At 37.7% G+C, this 19,831-nt stretch overlaps 1 protein-coding gene across 5 annotated transcripts in view; it reads right to left on the reverse strand.

Annotated features, from left to right (window-relative positions):
* COL14A1 (collagen type XIV alpha 1 chain) overlaps positions 1 to 19,831 on the reverse strand; it is a 241,550-nt gene that overhangs the window by 96,698 nt on the left and 125,021 nt on the right. For all 5 annotated transcript variants that reach the window (XM_036829890.1, XM_036829894.1, XM_036829891.1 and 2 more), the window contains exons 24-26: positions 16,141 to 16,287; positions 12,215 to 12,271; positions 976 to 1,115 (exon numbers count right to left, since the gene is read on the reverse strand). In XM_036829890.1, the coding sequence (XP_036685785.1) occupies positions 976 to 1,115; positions 12,215 to 12,271; positions 16,141 to 16,287 (344 nt within the window). The remainder of the gene's footprint in view (positions 1 to 975; positions 1,116 to 12,214; positions 12,272 to 16,140; positions 16,288 to 19,831) is intronic.

Raw genomic sequence — 19,831 nt, forward strand, 5'->3', positions numbered from 1 at the left:
TCCACGAAGCAGTCAGAATGATCTTTTTAAAAAAGCATATCAGATCTTCTCTCCTTAAAACTTCCCAGTGGCTTCCCATTGTATTTAGGATGATACCCAACTTCTTCAGTGGGTCATAAGACTCAAGGTGATCTAGCTCTGTCTACTTCTTCCACCTCTTCTTCTCCCCCCAGCCCCCCACATGCTCATCCACTATATTCCAGCCCCAAGTTTTAGCACCTGAAGCCTCAAAACTCATTCTCGACTTAGGCCCTCTGCACTTACTACTTTCCCTGTCTGGAAATTCTACTTTCAAATCTTCTCAGCATCATTCACATCTCAGTTCAGAAGCCACCTCCTCAAAGAAGACTGTGGATCACGCAATTTAAAATAAACTTTGGTAAATTTAAATCTCAGTTTGAAAGCTCGCATCCCTACCTTGTGAATTTATTTGTTTGCCAATTTGTATCTGTCTCTCATCCTCCTCCTCTCCCTACCTTTAAGAATATGAGCAACATGAAATTAGGGACATGTCTGTCATACCCATTATGACAGTACTGTACTTAACCAAAATAAATTCTCAATAAATGTTTGTTGAATGAATAAATTAGTTTTCTATGTTCTACTTGTTCTGTAGTAATTTGTGATGATGACCTCTCTCTTTCAAGATTTTAACATCCTCGAGGGCAAAGAAAATATTGGATGTTCCTTTAGAGAGATACTCTATCCTAGTATATAGAAGACACATCTGCTGACATGGCCATTCTAACCTGTCTTAGTTTGCTGAACTCAAGCGCTTTTAAGGATTAGCATCTTCTCAAGCTCTGTCACACACCAGTAAGCTGCTTCTAAACTCAGACTTGTCTATACTCTCATTTAGGGTTGGATCCAATCAGGATAGTTCTTTACCCATATTCCCTCACAAGTAGCCATAATAACAGCTTGGAATAATTTTTTATGCATAGAATGAATTAATGATTGATCTATCAGCCTTACTTGAGTTCCATCTGCACCTATCTTGTCCAGAGCTCCAACAGTGCTATACAGGAAGTTAATGATCTTATTGAAATTTTCATCACCAATACTCCAGGATCCATCCACCATAAACACCAGGTCGGCTTTGGCAGCTTTACATACTGGAGACCAAGAATGAATTTTGAATCAGGGAGAAGGGGAAAACACAGTAGTTATGACACCAACAAAGCAGATAATGGTTTCCCTCTGGTAGCTACAGCCCAAAGGAAAGATATACATCTTACTCCAACCTCTTGCCCCTGACCATCATGGCTCTCCTATACCCAAGTTTCCTAGTCATGACAAAGAAGCTTTAATCAAATGTGTGGAATTAAAGAGAAAAAAATCTACCAATCTCAGCCCCAAAGAAGAGAAATGGGAAGAATGAAAAATGTAGAACTAAAGTGATTTAGAGACAGAAGCATCAGCAAACACTCTAGTGCCTACTGATTAGAAGGAAATCCAAGCTACCACTCTGTGCACCCTGCCCTCTGCTTATTGAATTAACAATGTGAGAGAGATTCAGCTTCCAGGAGGAAGGCATACCACACAATGAAAGCAGATTAATCTAAAACTTGATATGCATTTGGACTGAGGCCATAAGCAAACTTTAATTCCAGCCTTGCTCAAAAATCCTGTCTATGCCCTTCTGACACCCAGTGATGCATATCAAGAAATGCACATTATGCTAGCTCAGGGAAACTTTTATCACTAGGTAATACTGGTATCAGTGTTAAAAAACAAGCAAAAAACACATTAACAAAAACCTATTCCACTGAAAGCATTTTTTAATAGTCTTGTATCACGTGCTGTTTCAGATTATCTATGCCTCTCTTCCCCTTCATTAGTGTAGACCACAGTGGTTAACTCTGTTTTATGATGAAAAAACAATTTAGTCTTTAATAATCTGAATCTTTTCATCTTGGGCCATTTGCACACAAATATTCTGTGAGCTAATGTACCTTTCACCTTTCTTTAGAAAAAAAAAATTTACTTGACTTTATTCCCTTAAAGCTATTTACGATGTAAAATAAATCATCTCTCAGTTAGGACTCCAGGGACAATAAGGATTTGGTGAGGTTGTTCTCATGAGTTCCATGATGTATAAAATTTTACATATTTATGGTTTGAATTTAAAGCTGAAAGGGACCACAAGATCTGATAATTATAAGCTTACAAAAGAAAACCTGGTGCTCTGTTTTCAAGGAAAGATAAAATCTAGATTAGGTTTTACCTTTGAAATGAGAGCAAAATCTATTTGAAAATATACACAAATTGAAAAACTTACTTAATACAACAAAGAAAAAAAAAGAACATACATCAAAATACAGGAAGGAATTACCCCTGGGATATGAAATTGTGTTTTTAATTTTCTTCTTTGTACTCTTTTCTGTTTCTTTTTTTTTAAACATCTTTATTGGAGTATAATTGCTTTACAATGGTGTGTTAGTTTCTGCTTTATAAAAAAGTGAATCAGCTATACATATGAATATATCCCCATATCTCCTCCCCCTTGCATCTCCCTTCCACCCTCCCTATCCCACCCCTCTAGGTGGTCACAAAGCACCAAGCTGATCTCCTTGTGCTATGCGGCTGCTTCCCACTAGCTATCTATTTTACATTTGTTAGTATATATAAGTCCGTGCCACTCTCTCACTTCATTTCAGCTTACCCTTCCCCCTCCCCATATCCTCAAGTCCATTCTCTACGTCTGCGTCTTTATCCCTGTCTTGGGCCTAGGTTCTTCAGAACCATTTTTCTTTTTTTAGATTCCATATATATGTGTTAGCATACGATATTTATTTTTCTCTTTCTGACTTACTTCACTCTGTATGACAGACTCTAGGTCCATCCACCTCACTAAAAATAACTCAATTTCATTTCTTCTTAAGGCTGAGAAATATTCCACTGTATATATGTGCCACATCTTCTTTATCCATTCATCTGTCGATGGACACTTAGGTTGCTTCCATGTCCTGGCTATTGTAAATAGAGCTGCAAAGAACATTGTGGTACATGACTCTTGCTGAATTATGGTTTTCTCAGGATATATGTATGCCCAGTAGTGGTAGTGCTGGGTTGTACAGTAGTTCTATTTTTAGTTTTTTAAGGAACCTCCATACAGTTCTCCATAGTGGCTGTATCAATTTACATTCCCACCAACAGTGCAAGAGGGTTCCCTTTTCTCCACACCCTCTCCAGCATTTATTGTTTGTAGATTTCTTTTTTTTTTTAATTTTTTTTTTTTTTTTAATTTAGGGAAGGCTTTTATTTATTTATTTATTTTTATATTTATTTTTGGCTGTGTTGGGTCTTCGTTTCTGTGCGAGGGCTTCCTCTAGTTGCGGCAAGCGGGAGCCACTCTTCATCGCGGTGCACGGGCCTCTTCACTATCGCGGCCTCTCTTGTTGCGGAGCATAGGCTCCAGACGCGCAGGCTCAGTAGTTGTGGCTCACGGGCCCAGTTGCTCCGCGGCATGTGGGATCTTCCCAGACCAGGGCTCGAACCCGTGTCCCCTGCATTAGCAGGCAGATTCTCAACCACTGCGCCACCAGGGAAGCCCCTGTAGATTTCTTGATGATGGCCATTCTGCCTGGTGTGAGGTGATACCTCATTGTAGTTTTGATTTGCATTTCTTGAATGATTAGTGATGTGGAGCATCCTTTCATGTGTTTGTTGGGAATCTGTATATCTTCTTTGGAGAAATGTCTATTTAGGTCTTCTGCCCATTTTTAGATTGGGTTGTTGTTTTTCTGATAATTGAGCTGCATGAGCTGCTTGTAAATTTTGGAGATTAATCCTTTGTCAGTTGCTTCATTTGCAAATATTTTCTCCTGTTCCGAGGGTTGTCTTTTCGTCTTGTTTAAGTTTCCTTTGCTGTGCAAAAGCTTTTAAGTTTCATTAGTTCCCATTTGTTTAGTTTTGTTTTTATTTCCATTTTGCTAGGAGATGGGTCAAAAAGGTTCTTGCTGTGATTTATGTCATAGAGTGTTCTGCCTATGTTTTCCTCTGAGAGTTTTATAGTGTCTGGCCTTACATTTAGGTCTTTAATCCATTTAGAGTTTATTTTTGTGTATAGTGTTAGGGAATGTTCTAGTTTCATTCTTTTACATGTAGCTGTCCAGTTTTCCCAGCACCACTTACTGAAGAGGCTGCCTTTTCTCCATTGTATATTCTTGCCTCCTTTATCAAAAATAAGGTGACCATATGTGCATGGGTTTATCTCTGGCCTTTCTATCCTGTTCCACTGATCTATATTTCTGTTTTTGGCCAGTACCATACTGTCTTGATTACTGTAGCTTTGTAGTAGAGTCTGAAGTCCAGGAGCCTGATTCCTCCAGCTCCGTTTTTCTTTCTCAAGATTGCTTTGGCTATTCAGGGTCTTTTGTGTTTCCATACAAATTGTGAAATTTTTTGTTCTAGTTCTGTGAAAAATGCCACTGGTAGCTTGATAGGGATTGCATGGAATCTGTAGATTGCTTTGGGTAGTATAGTCATTTTTACAATGTTGATTCTTCCAATCCAAGAACATGGTATATCTCTCCATCTGTTTGTATCATCTTTAATTTCTTTGATCAGTGTCTTATAGTTTTCTGCACACAGGTTTTTGTCTCCTTAGGTAGGTTTATTCCTAGGTATTTTATTCTTTTTGCTGCAGTGGTAAATGGGAGTGTTTCATTAATTTCTCTTTCCGATTTTTCATCATTAGTGTATAGGAATGCAAGAGATTTCTGTGCACCAATTTTGTATCCTGCTACTTTACCAAATTCATTGATTAGCTCTGGTAGTTTTCTGGTAGCATCTTTAGGATTCTCTATGTATACTATCATGTCATCTGCAAACAATGACAGCTTTACTTCTTCTTTTCCAATTTGGATTCCTTTTATTTCTTTTTCTTCTCTGATTGCTGTGACTAAAACTTCCATAAATATGTTGAATAATAGTGGTGAGAGTGGACAACCTTGTCTTGTTCCTGATCTTAGAGGAAATGGTTTCAGTTTTTCACCATTGAGGATGATGTTGGCTGTGGGTTTGTCATACATGGCCTTTATTATGTTGAGGTAAGTTCCCTCTATGCCTACTTTCTGGAGGGTTTTTATCATAAATGGGTGTTGAATTTTGTCGAAAGCTTTTTCTGCATCTACTGAGATGATCATATGGTTTCTCTCCTTTAGTTTGTTAATATGGTTTATCACACTGATTGATTTCCTTATATTGAAGAATCCCTGCATTCCTGGGATAAACCCCACTTGATCATGGTGTATGCGCTGTTGGATTCTGTTTGCTAGTATTTTGTTGAGGATTTTTGCATGTATGTTCATCAGTGATATTGGCCTGTAGTTTTCTTTCTTTGTGACATCTTTGTCTGGTTTTGGCATCAGGGTGATGGTGGCCTCGTAGAATGAGTTTGGGAGTGTTCCTCCCTCTGCTATATTTTGGAAGTGTTTGACAAGGATAGGTTTTAGCTCTTCTGTAAATGTTTGATAGAATTCGCCTGTGAAGCCATCTGGTCCTGGGCTTTTGTTTGTTGGTAGATTTTTAATCACAGTTTCAATTTCAGTACTTGTGATTGGTCTGTTTATATTTTCTATTTCTTCCTGGTTCAGTCTCGGAAGGTTGTGCTTTTCTAAGAATTTTCCATTTCTTCCAGGTTGTCCATTTTATTGGCATATAGTTGTTTGTGATACTCTCTCATGATCCTTTGTACTTCTGCAGTGTCAGTTGTTACTTCTCCTTTTTCATTTTTAATTCTGTTGATTTGAGTCTTCTCCCTTTTTTTCTTGATGAGTCTGGCTAATGTTTTATCAATTTTGTTTATCTTCTCAAAGAACCAGCTTTTAGTTTTATTGATCTTTGCTTCGTTTCCTTCATTTCTGTTTCATTTATTTCTGATCTGATCTTTATGATTTCTTTCCTTCTGCTAACTTTGGGGTTTTTTTGTTCTTCTTTCTCTAATTGCTTTAGGTGTAAGGTTAGGTTGTTTATTTGAGATGTTTCTTGTTTCTTGAGGTAGGATTGTATTGCTATAAACTTCCCTCTTAGAACTGCTTTTGCTGCATCCCATAGGTTTTGGGTTGTCGTGATTTCATTGTCATTTGTTTCTAGGTATTTTTTGATTTCTTCAGTGATCTCTTGCTTATTCAGTAGTGTATTGTTTAGCCTCCATGTGTTTGCATTTTTAACAGATTATTTTCCTGTAATTGATATCTAGTCTCAGAGCATTGTGGTCGGAAAAGATACTTGATATGATTTCAGTTTTCTTAAATTTACCAAGGCTTCATTTTTTACCCGAGATATGATCTATCATGGAGAATGTTCCATGAGCACTTGAGAGGAAAGTGTATTCTGTTGTTTTGGGATGGAATGTCCTATAAATATCAATTAAGTCCATCTTGTTTTATGTATCATTTAATGCTTCTGTTTCCTTAATTATTTTCATTTTGGATGATCTGTCCATTGGTGAAAGTGGGGTGTTTAACTCCCCTACTATTATTGTGTTACTGTCAATTTCCCCTTTTACGGCCGTTAACATTTGCCTTATGTATTGAGGTGCTCCTGTGTTGGCTGCATAAATACTTACTATTGTTTTATGTTCGTCTTGGATTGATCCCTTGATCATTATGTATTGTCCTTCTTGGTCTCTTGTAATGGTCTTTTTTTTAAAGTCTATTTTGTCTGATATGAGAATTGCCACTCCAGCTTTCTTTTGATTCCCATTTGCATGGAATATCTTTTTCCATCCCCTCACTTTCAGTCTGTATGTATCCCTAGGTCGGAAGTGGGTCTCTTGTAGACAGATATGCAGGTCTTGTTTTTGTATCCATTCAGCCAGTCTATGTCTTTTGGTTGGAGCATTTAATCCATTTACATTTAAGGTAATTATCGATATGCATGTTCCTATTCCCATTTTCTTAATTGTTTTGGGTTTGTTTTTGTAGGTGTTTTCCTTCTCTTGTGTTTCCTGCCTAGAGAAGTTCCTTTAGCATTTGTAGTAAAGCTGGATTGGTGGTGCTGAATTATCTTAGCTTTTGCTTGTCTGTAAAGGTTTTAATTTCTCCGTCAAATCTGAACGAGATCCTTGCTGGGTAGAGTAATCTTGGCTGTAGGTTTTTCCCTTTCATCACTTTAAATATGTCCTGCCACTCCCTCTGGCTTGCAGAGTTTCTGCTGAAATATTAGCTGTTAACCTTATGGGGATTCCCTTTTATGTTAGTTGTTGTTTTTCCCTTCCTGCTTTAAAAATTTTTTTTTTGTATTTAATTTTTGATAGTTTGATTAATATGTGTCTTGGCGTGTTTCTCCTTGGATATATCCTGTATGGGACTCTCTGCGCTTCCTGGACTTGATTGACTATTTCCTTTCCCATATTAGGGAAACTTTCAACTATAATCTCTTCTAATGCATTCTCAGTCCCTTTCTTTTTCTCTTCTTCTTGTGGGACTCCTATAATTCGAATGTTGGTGTGTTTAATGTTGTCCCAGAGGTCTCTGAAACTGTCCTCAATTCTTTTCATTTTTTTTCTTTATTCTGCTCTGTGGTAGTTATTTCCACTATTTTATCTTCCAGGTCACTTATCTGTTCTTCTCCCTCAGTTATTCTGCTATTGATTCCTTCTAGAAAATTTTTAATTTCATTTATTGTGTTGTTCATCATTGTTTGTTTGCTCTTTAGTTCTTCTAGGTCCTTGTTAAACATTTCTTATATTTCCTCTATTCTATTTTCAAGATTTTGGATCATCTTTACTATCATTACTCTGAATTCTTTTTCAGGTATACTGTCTATTTCCTCTTCATTTGTTTGGTCTGGTGGGTTTTTACCTTGCACCTTCACCTGCCCTGTGTTTCTCTGTCTTCTCATTTTGCTTAACTTACTGTGTTTGGAGTGTCCTTTTTTGCAGGCTGCAGGTTCGTAATTCCTGTTGTTTTTGGTGTTTGCCCCGAGGGACTAAGATTGGTTTAGTGGGTTGTGTAGGCTTCCTGATGGTGGGGACTTGTCCCTGTGTTCTGGTGGATGAGGCTGGATCTTGTCTTCCTGGTGGGCAGGACTGCATCTGGTGTTGTGTTTTGGGGTGTCTGTGACCTTATTATGATTTTATGCAGCCTCTCTGTTAATGGGTGGGGTTGTGTTCCTGTCTTGCGAGTTGTTTGCATAGGCTGTCCAGAATTGTAGCTTGCTGTTCGTTGAGGGGAGCTGGGTCTTAGTGTTGAGATGGAGATCTCTGGGAGACCTTTCTCCATTTGATATTATGTGGATTTGGGAGGTCTCTGGTGGACCAATGTCCTGCACTCAGGTCTCCCACCTCAGAGGCACAGGCCTGACACCCGGCCAGAGCACCAAGACCCTGTCAGCCACACGGCTCAGAAGAAAAGGGAGAAAAAAACAATAAAATAAAATAAAATAGTTATTTAAATAAAAATCAAAAGTAATAAAGAAAGAAAGAAGCGAGCAACCAAACCAAAAAACAAATCCACCAATTCTAACAAGCGCTAAAAAGTATACTAAAAAACAAAACAAAACAAACAAAAAAAACGGACAGACAGGACTTCCCTGGTGGTGCAGTGGTTAAGAATCCACCTGCCAATGCAGGGGCACGGGTTTGATCCCTGCTCTGGGAAGATCCCACATGCCGCGGAGCAACTAATCCCGTGCGCCACAACTACTAAGCCTGCGCTCTACAGCCCACGAGCCACAACTACTGAAGCATGTGCGCCAGGCCTGTGTGCCTGGAGACCATGCTCTGCAACAAGAGAAGCCACTGCAATGAGAAGCCCACGCATCACAACGAAGAGTAGCCCCTGCTCGCCACACTAGAGAAAGCCTGCGCACAGTAACGAAGACCCAAAGCAGCCAAAAATAAATAAATAAATTTATATAAATAAAAAAAAAAACGGACAGACAGAACCCTAGGACAAATGGTAAAAGCAGTGCTATACAGACAAAATCACAGAAAGAAGCATACACATACACACTCACAAAAAGGGAAAAAAGGAAAAAAATATATACATTATTATATTAAAAAAAAAAGGAAGAGAGCAACCAAATCAATAAACAAATCTACCAGTGATAATAAACTCTAAATACTAAACTAAGATAAACATACAACCAGAAACAAATTAGATGCAGAAAGCAAACCCCACGTCTACAGTTGCTCCCATAGTTCACCGCCTCAATTTAGGGATGATTCATTGTTTATTCAGGTATTCCAGAGATGCAGGGTACATCAAGTTCATCATGGAGATTTAATCCGTTGCTCCTGAGGCTGCTGGGAGAGATCTCCCTTTCTCTTCTTTGATCACACAGCTCCCGGGGTTCAGCTTTGGATTTGGCCCCGCCTCTGCGTGTAGGTCTCCTGAGGGCATCTGTTCCCTTTTGGGAAATCTGAGGCCTTCTGCCAGCGTTTAGTAGGTGTTCTGTAGGAGTTGTTCCACATGTAGCTGTATTTCTGATGTATTTGTGGGGAGGAAGTTGATCTCCACATCTTATTCCTCCGTCATCTTGAAGGTCTGTCTTCATAAGTCCCACTCTGTAGGAGAGCACCACTTTTCTCCAATTCCATAAAATCTTCAACAGTGATGAAAATATAGTCCACTCCAGGAACCTCACCCTCCTTATGTGGCCCTGTGGTGCCTAGAGCTCTGTTGAAAGGAAGCAGAGAAGCCGCTCGTCCTCTCCTATGTTTCCATGGTCCTCATCAGTGTCTTCTCAAACCACCTGTACTGATCCAACCCATTCTCAGATCATAGAATTCTCTTGATAGAAGTAGTCTCCACTGAGCTTTGATTTTTTTCAGCCTGGATGTCCAGAATTTTCTTCTTTAAGCCAGACACAGTAACACAAAACTGCCGCTGAGGTTTTTTTTTTCCCCCTCCTCTCAAAGATGAAGCTTGCAGCACTTCTCTCTCTCTCTCCCTCTCTCTCTCTTTCTCTCTCTTTCTCTCCCCTGCTCTGTCCCTCTCCCCTCTCTGGCTTACACTCTCTCCCTTGGTTTCTCTTTCCTCAACCCCCACCAGCAACCTCATTCTCTTTTCTGTTTCTTAATGTTTCTTTAATAAATACTCAATATCACTTGAATAATAAAAATTTACAAGCTTTTAAATTAAATACAGCCAGGACAAATAGAAACTAAGATGAATAATGCATTCAAGTTGCAGAAGCCCCACTCTCTAAAACCATCATGATGAAAACTACAGGAAAAATGTTCCTACATTGTCAATCCTCACCCTCATAGACCCTTCCAAATCACGTCTCCCATGAGCATTCATGAATGTTGACTGCATGATACTCATGTTCTGCTATAAATAAAAATATTCTGACCTCAGAGAGTCCTGTAATATCTGTATCAGGAATGTCTGAGAAATTCATCAATTAGGATTCTGTTTCCAGTTCCAATAGTGAAAATCATCATAAATAGTTAGACTAGAAAAAGCTAGATATAAAGATGGAAGAAGAAAGAGTCTGGCATTCCAGGTAGAACAAATAGCATTAAAAGATGCAGGATAGCATAAGGCATGTATGCGGAACCCGGAGTTATACAACTGTGCTGTTAACTAATATAGTCTGGGACATGATACCACAACATAGGTTGACCATTGAAGACTTTGCCTGGTATGCTAGGAAGGATGTCGAGCTTTATTTTTGTACAGTTTCTCATTACCTCTTTGTTTCCTTGATCCTTACACTCTCCAGCATCAGATCCCTCTGACTATGTTCCTGTCCCTTGCAGGACATTTGGTCCTGTCCGAAACGTTGATAAGACATTTGGTCTACACCAACAGGTTCTTGAAATTTGATCCTATCCAAAATGTTATGAGCATATTTGGTCCATGCCAAATTGTTTTGGACAGGACCAAATATGAAGGAACTTTTGGCATGGACCATATGTCTGCTAACACTCTGAAAGGTGGGAACAACTTATTTTTCTTTGTATCTCTGGTACGTACTAGGTACTTTAAAATGCATGGTAAATGGAAGAAGTCTTCCAAAACAACCTTCCAACTATGTGTTCTAGCTTTATCCTCTCCTGCCCTAATCCCTCCTCCCCATTTCACCAAGGTTATCTTTCTTAAACATAGATTTCTGCAGGTCACCCTCCCTTCATAAAACTCCTCATGGCATACCATGTCTTACAGGATAAAGCCCAGCCTCCTTATTCAGGCACACAAACCACTTCATCACTCTATCTTCACCTTTCTCTATGGGTCACACTAAAGTGCTTATGGTTCCCCAAACACATTACGTGCTTAGATCACTCCATGACTTCGAGTGCTTGTCTCTCCATTATTTACTTGTAAAACTCATTCTTCAAAATGTAAATCAAATTCCTCCTCCTCCTTTACAGGTAATTAACCTGCAGCAGCATTAACTGTTTTCATTTCTGGGCCACCATAGTATAATCTCCACTTTTTAACTCATTTTCTTGGCTGGTAATTACCTAGGCAAACACCTATGTCTCTTGCAATACTGAAAATAAGCAGAGAGCAGTAATCATAGATTGTTATTGTACTCCAAGTACCTGGCATAAGAGCTTTGAGAATGAACAGTAGGGTTAATAAATGTTCATTAATGGAATAAAAAAAATTAATGATCACTACTGTGTTTGAAAGGTTTTTAGAAAGTTACCTTAATGGCTCAAGTAAGAGGTGATGAGAAACTCTTGTGATGAAGATAGAAAGAAACAACTGGGAGAGGCATTTGGAGGTAAACTGGAACACTGTTACCCTTGTCTACAGAATTATAAACTACATTCTCACTCATAAATTATGTAACTACTCTTCCTTGGTAAACATGTACTACTCTATTTTTGATGAAATAAATATGAAGAAATTCTGTCAGAAAATTTATTCTGTGTGTACAGAGTCTACTATTAGATGAATTTTTGTTGAATATATTTGACATATACACTGCATAAAGTTAAAGTGTACAACCTATTAATTTGATACATTTATATACTGTAATATTGTTGATGTAGTGACATTTAGCATCTCTATTGCATCACATAATTATAGTAAAATATTGCTGCCTGTATTCATTACACTGCATATTAGATCTCTATGTCTTATTTACTACTCATTGCAAAGTTGTACCCCATAAGGGTTTGATAAGCATTTGTATTAAGGAGAAAATATCTTCCATTAATACCTTGGTTTTTAAATGAACAAGCAAACAATACCAACAGAAATCCAAAACCTAAAATCACATCATGATTGTATAATTCTTTTACCTTCTTTTGCTGGTGGAATCGTTGGAGGAAAAGTAGGTGGCCGAGTAGGAAGTGATTCTGTAAAGGAGAGGGAGAAAGAACATCAATTAACCATCTCATCTGTGGCGAAGAGAGGGAGGTCATGGAGTCATAATTCTTCAGGGGAGTCAATGATTTTGACAACTGTCTTCTTTGAGAATTTAGTGAATTTAGTACCCACTATAAATCAGCCAAAGCCTGTGAAAACTGGTTCCAAACATCCTCTCAACATCAGACAGAAGGTTTGAAATGTCATTTTGCCACAATTCAGTTTACCCAGTGGGAGTCAATGCAATCAAACTGTCAACTACAAAGTGGTTTTAATGCTGATTTAAGGCCGGAACCCTGCCAACCTATTTCACATTAGTCTCTGGTTGCTTTCACACATATAATAAACTTTATTTCCATTCTGCCTAAGGATTGACCATCAATCCATGTTCAATAGCACTTTCTCCCTTTTTACCCTGCATCCCCAGGATGTGGTCGCCAAGGGAATCTGATTTACTCTCTATTACATTCAGACTGTGTCTGGGAAACTTTCAGTTCTGAGAACAAAATGGCAGGACCTTGGGAGGCTATGGTGTGTCCTGATCAATTTAACCTGGATGACGAGGGATGAGAAATCTGCGTAATACGTGGAGGTGTGGTTTGGTGAAAGGTCACAGGTATAGTCACATTAGAGCAGTGACTTTCTTACCAATTCACATGGTAAAGCACCAGGAAGTTATGGCATCATTAGGTAAACATCCTAATATTATTTTTTTACACACTCTTTTTTTTTTATTCTTATTTGACACTAAAGATTTAAGAAAAATTGAGAAAATTATTTTTATTATTCCAGTTTAATATGAGGGAAAACCCTCAACGAATCATAGCCATTCACACAGAGGAATGTTCAGCCTCTGCAGACAGTAAGCGCCAACTAGCTGGAAGGATTTGAGCTCAAGCAGACTGTTTGCTGGGAATGTTGTAAAAGGAATTCCTTCACTGCCAGGAAGGTTGGAAGAGACAAATTTTAAGGTCTCTTCCAATTCTAGGAGCCAATAAAATAATATTATTTGAGTAAAGTGATTCAACATTTAAAGGAATGAGGTATATTACTGATATGGAAAAATGGAAAAGTGTTTGAGATTAATCCTTGTGTGAAATGAAGCAGAAAACCATGGTATGATCCCATCTGTGAAAAATGAAAAAATTCTATTTAACTGATAAATATAATATTGATTTATCTATACATGTCTATATGGTTATACACACACAGACACACAGACACACAGACACACACACACACACACAAAACAGGTAACAGGTAGAATTTCTTGAAGGAGACCAAGCTGGTACAAATGGGTATTTCTGGGAGGAAAGAATGAGGAAAGAGGGAAGGTGACAACACAATATATAACTTCTGTTGCATTATTACAGATATAGAATATCACTTTTATCTTTTAAAGGCAATTTTTTGGAAACTAAAAAGTTTCAAAATTAAAAACATTTGAGACATTTTAATATTAAAACTAGGACTGCAAAACTTTTTTGAAAGCACCATCAAACCCTTCTAGAGCCAGATGTATTTATCTTAAAATTTGTGGAAGCAGTGGGTCAGCTTTATAATGGTGCATTTTCTTTAATGTGAAAAACTGAGGCATATCCTAACTTTAGTCAATAAATCGAGAACAAAATCAGTGAGTGGCTCTGGAAGCCAGATCAATACGTTTGGTCAGAACACCTGGCCTAAGAGTCTCTTGGGTAAGAAGAACCACAATGAACTGGGAACCTGTGTTTATATTCTCTATGTGGCACACAGATGGTCCCTGTGTTCAAGTCTGAGAGAAGCTGTCACATAGAAGAGGAAACAGTCTTAATGTGCATTTGCTTCAGAAGGCTGAACTAGAGCCAGTGGGTAGAAGCTATAAGATGACAGATGTCCCCAACAGAAGGAAAACATTTATACCAAACAGAGCTTTCCAAAATAACCCTGGACTGGTAATTAACAGTTGTGAGGTTAAGGTTAGGGGCACTTGAAGGAGACCAGAGTCCCCAAACTCAAATATTTTTAGAGGTCAGTCAAGTAATGAATGGGAGCAAAGAACATAGCCTAAACATTAAGGAATAACAAACTTAAGGGCACATACACTGTCTAAAAGAGACAGCAGTTACTGAGTTTCTGTAGATTTAGCACCATAAGGATTTGTGTGCCCTGTGTTGTCAGCTCTTTTGAATTTTCAAGAATACTTTAAAACTTAAAAAAAAAAAATAGCCCAGAGAAAAACATAGCTGACAGTGAGATCTAACCCCATGGCCATCGGTTTGTGACTTCCAGGAAGACAGCAAGGGTGATAATAAAAGTACTTGTTCAATAAGATACAGGTTGAAAAGTTCCTCAGCAGGCTCTTTGCATTGGATCTTTACCACCACCAAAGGAGGTAAGAGAGTAGGTATTTAATTTTATTGGGAAGCCAAAAGCAGCTCAGAGATGTTAAATTGCCCAAGGCCACAATGCTAAAAAAGGACCCCGACCAAGCCTATTTGACTCTAAATCTCATGCACTACCAGGCCTCTAATAATTTTGAAATTATATAATCCTCTATCCATAAAACAAATTCTAATGAGCAATCAGAAGCAACAAACAACTGATACATTCTCCAATGTGGATAAACCTCAAAAACATAGGCTAAGTGAAAGATGTCAGATGCAAAAGACTACATATTACATATTTCCATTTCTATGAAATGTCTAGAAATGTACAAGAAAAGAAAGTAGACTGCCTGGAGCAGACAGTAGGAAAGAAGACTCACTGGGGATGAGCTTGAAAGCTCTCTGGATTGATGGGGATGTCCTAACATTGGATTGTAGCGATGGCTGCACAACCTTTTAAATGTACCAAAGATCATTGAATTGTACACTTAAAGTGGGTGAATTTTATGGAATGTAAATTATACCTTAAAAATACATGTGTCATGTAAAATGTTGAATATTTCAGTGTTATGAAATAAAGTCTCTGTGTTGGAAAGTAGATGATTCCATTAACTATACTTTCACCTTCTCTGTTTGAAGATTATATATTGATGATGATTTCTTTCTGCATGTTCAGAGCAACTGAAAGACCTATATACATGGGTAGTAGAACTTTCTAAACATCAAATGCATGATAGAGGGGCTACCAAGAAAGCCCATCGCCCACCACCTATTCCGATACCAATCTTTGGGGATTTAAAGTTTAAGTTCAAGATATTGAGTTGGGGACACACAAATGTCCCCTGGAATTCACTACCATTCAAACCATTTTAATGTTTGTGGCCTCTAGGTCAGGAATCCTTGATTAAAAGGATACCAAGAAGTTGACATACCAAGAAGTTGATACCCTCCTTGCTGTTTAGAACATGTAAAAAGTGCTTTGTTTTCATTTTATACTTTGCCTTTCCCTTCAGTGCGTCAGATTTCCAGCCAGCATGGAAAAAGAGCGAGAGCCTCTTAAGTAGGCAAGTCTAGGGTCAGCCAGTTGGAACGTCTTGGCCCCATTCCCACCCTCATGGCTGTAGTAATGTGCCATTGTTTTAATGTTGGGACCCAGTCCTTACACTTCATTTCACACTCCACATTCCACAGATGTTCCTAATGGAAATAGATCACAATATAGGTCATTGTTTCAAGCACTTTGCCATCCTATGGCCTTATAGTCCCTGTGACAACATATGGAGGATGGAAAAAAACCATACAGATGACATTAGTGGGCCACAGCAGGGAATTCTGGGACTGAATAAGACACACAAAATTTGTATTACAGATATTCCCACACAGCAATGGCTAATATTTTTCAAAATGGAATAAGATTTTTGAACCAAAACAGGACGCCTAAAACATTGTTTGTTCATGAAGACAGGGATCAGGAGAGAACACGCTTGACTTACGTGTTTTTTCCGTTATGCTCACACTGGGTCCCTCAATCTCGTGGAGCTTTGTGTAAACACTGATTTTATATTCTGAATCAGGCTGAAGTCCATAGAAGCAATGTCTGTTTGTCCCTCCACCTAGAGTGGATTCTTGCTTTTGTGTATCTATAATAAAAACAAAACAAAACATACATACATGAACTTTTAAAAAACTTTTTAAAAACAGCCATCAGTAGATGATTTGCTTCTAAAATGCTTAATATGCATGGCCTATTCAGATAACTCCAGAATGAATTAAACTTGTTTGAGGGGGGTGTATCTTTTTTTAAAGAGTTAACATATCCACTGTTGCTTTTATATAATTGAAAATCACATTTTATATGTTCAGAAATGAGACTGATTAGTAAAAGGCTGCTGAGGTCAATCCTTTAACAAACGGAAAACTGTTAATGTTTATAATTATATGTACACATCTTAATTGACCTTTTGAACAGGTGTCAAGGTGAGTATATTTATTTTTTAAAAATTAGAATTCCCTTTTATTCAATATGATTCTCCAGAACACAGTCAAACAATTAAAAATTGACATAAAAAGATACATCCTTTTGGCCCCATACAACTTATTACCATACAATAGGATGCCCTTCTTGCCAATGGCCTAAAGATATAAGTATGGAGTTAGAAATTGTCGGGTGCTAAGCAGGTCTCATGCCTGTGGGCTAAGAAGTGGGCTTCCAGGATCTCAGAAGCTTCATCTATGGGTCCAGGCGGTTTGCACAGTTGCCACAAATGCAGGCAAGAGCTTGGAACAGCACTGGGACAGCCAGGGTGTCCCCGGACTGTCCAATTCATACCTCTCAGTCTTGATTTTTCACTGACACTCAGGATTTCTTTCGATAGCAAAGGAGACTCCTAGGAAGCTCGGAGGAGGCTCTCCAAATTCCTTGGATTCACTTTAAAGATCCTTTTTTATTCTTTTAAAATCATACTTGAGGAAATAGGACGTGGTGCTTAAGTGGCTTACGACCATAAATCATCCCATACATCTTGGTCTCCCAACTCCTGGTTCCAGTATTCTTTTTGTTCTACCAAGGAGACATGCCACACACAGCCATTTCCACTGCCACCTTCTCTGTCCTGGCTCCACCATGGCAGAGGCATGACAAAGAATTTAGGAGGCCTGATTAATTGTTGGCTAATTTCTTCATTCCCATATCCACAGCAAAATTGCTTTGCCTTCCTAGAAGAATTAGTGCTTGCCCTCAGGTTTGGAGACTGGGAGAAGTTGGATTAATTATATTAGTCACTTCCTGAGAGCTTACTATGGTACCTGGTTCAGTGCTTGGTATTTAATGATAAAAATAAGAGCAAAGGTAGTAATGGCCAACATTTAGTGAGTACATACCATGTACCAGGCACTATTTGTAGGATTTTATGTGTATTAATTCATTGGATCCTTATAATATTTATAATTATCCCCAATTTAAAGACAAGAAACTGAAGGCTAGGAAAGTTAGTAGCTTACCCAAGTCCATACACTAAGTAGCAGAAGTGAAATGTAAATTCAGAACTTGAAGCCCAGTCTCAGAGGACGTTGCTTTAATTTCCATTAATATACCATAAAATAGTTAAATATACAATTTTTTTCAAAATGAAAGAGTTGGAGAGCTGCTGAGTGCATATGAAATTAGTAAGCATGTATAGTATGGAGATCAGATGAGTCCTCGTGGCTCCGTGCTTTATAGCTCCACTGAACACAGCTGCCTACCTTGGTGGCTTCCATTACTGAAGAATTTAAAATGCGTTTTTTTCATAGGCATAGAGTGTTTATTTATTTATTTTTTAACTACATGGATAATTGGTTAAGAAGAAGAATCCCTGCTACCATGAAAAAAACTACCATGCAAATTTCCCTCTAGATTGATTTTCATCTGATCCACAAATTGCATCCTAGTCAAAGCCTTATATAGTTTTATTTCTAGGAATTTAAAAACCAGTGTTTAAAAACTACATTGATTAAATATTATACATATTTCTGAGAACTCCTGCAAAATGTTATTTATAGTTTATTAAATATGAACAAAATATAGAAAATATTAAAAAATACCAGTTGCAGGGAACTATATTCAATATTGTGTAATAACCTATATGGGAAAAGAATCTGAAAAAGAACATATATACATATGTATATATGTGTGTATACATGTGTATATATGTATACACACATATATATAAATGAATCACTTTGCTGTACGCCTGAAACTAACACAACAGTGTAAATCAACTATACTTCAATAAAAAATAAATACATTTTTAAAAAGATAGAGCAAAAAAAAAATTCCTTTTTTAAGCATCAAACATGAAAATGCTAAAAAGTGATTTTGGTCTATTTTGAAAGTATAATACCTATTAAATGTCAATTCATATCTTAAATACATATATAAACAAAAATATATTTATTATAACATACATGTCAGAACAAACATGATATATGTCATTTAAAATTTTGTCTATGGACAAATCCTGATTTTTTAAAATATAATTAAATTAAGGCCATTTGTTGAAAGCAATTTGAAATTTATTTTTATAATTGTGAATATTAAAGAGTTTCAAAAGTGAACATAACATAATCTCTAGTAATATATTTGTGTGGAATGACTTAAGGTCTACCTCAATATTTTCTTTATCATATATTATACAAAATAATGAAATAAAAAAATTGTTAAGGTGTTTGTGAGATTATGTATTGCTGTGAAAGGAGTTTAATAGTAAGAAAATACTAGTAAACCCTGCCCTCTGCTTTGCTGATGTCCAAGTTCAGTCTGGGGTTCCCAGGCTCAGAACCCCATAATAGCTGTTTCTTTCTGACCATTAACCCCTCTTTGGAGCCTCCTGCAAGCTTCCGTGAGCCACCTGTAATACAAACATTTCCCAAATCCATGCATGGATCATCTTTATCTATCTCCACAAAAGCTTCCAGGACTCTCCAGGAATCAATTCTAGAAATGCACTTTTCTGTCATTTCCTCTATTTCTCATGAATATGCATGTCACAGACCCTTGACAACAGAATATAAATAGGCTTCACTACTACTACAAAAACAAAAACAAAAAATCTATAAATCATTGGAAAACTGGAACAGATACAGTAAAGTTAATGGGAAACAGTATCAGTTTGATCCCAGTGCTAATGAAGAAGGGTTACATGAATGGGGATGTATCCATGTTGCTTTTGGCATGTGTGATTCAGGTCTAATGGCTTTGCCTTAAAGAACAACATTTAACGCGATCATCTGATGATTGATTTCCTCAACCCCTTGTGCCAAGAGCCAGGAGTTAAATTTATTTTTTTGGAACGGGGGAAAAAATCTGTCATTGTGCATTCATTCTTATGAAGCAAGGCTAAATACACTCTCTGAGTCACTGTCATAGTGATCACTATGATACCAACTTGACTCCCCAGAATGTCCTATGAGTGGTTACTGAGATCCACAAGCAAAGAATACCCAGGAGCCAGGATAGTCAGCTGGAATTTGATGATATATGCTTCCACTCTCCAGGTCTTTCAAATACCCTGACCCCCAAGCATAATATCACTGCTTCAAAAAAAAGTTTAATCTTGAGAATAGGTTTTTGTTTCATATGATCATTTTGGGGGGGATCTGGTCCCTGATAAGGTAGGCTCTCCACTATGCTGCAATCCTCTATTC

This window comes from Balaenoptera musculus, chromosome 17, assembly GCF_009873245.2.
Source record: "Balaenoptera musculus isolate JJ_BM4_2016_0621 chromosome 17, mBalMus1.pri.v3, whole genome shotgun sequence".
Taxonomy (NCBI): Eukaryota; Metazoa; Chordata; class Mammalia; order Artiodactyla; family Balaenopteridae; genus Balaenoptera; species Balaenoptera musculus.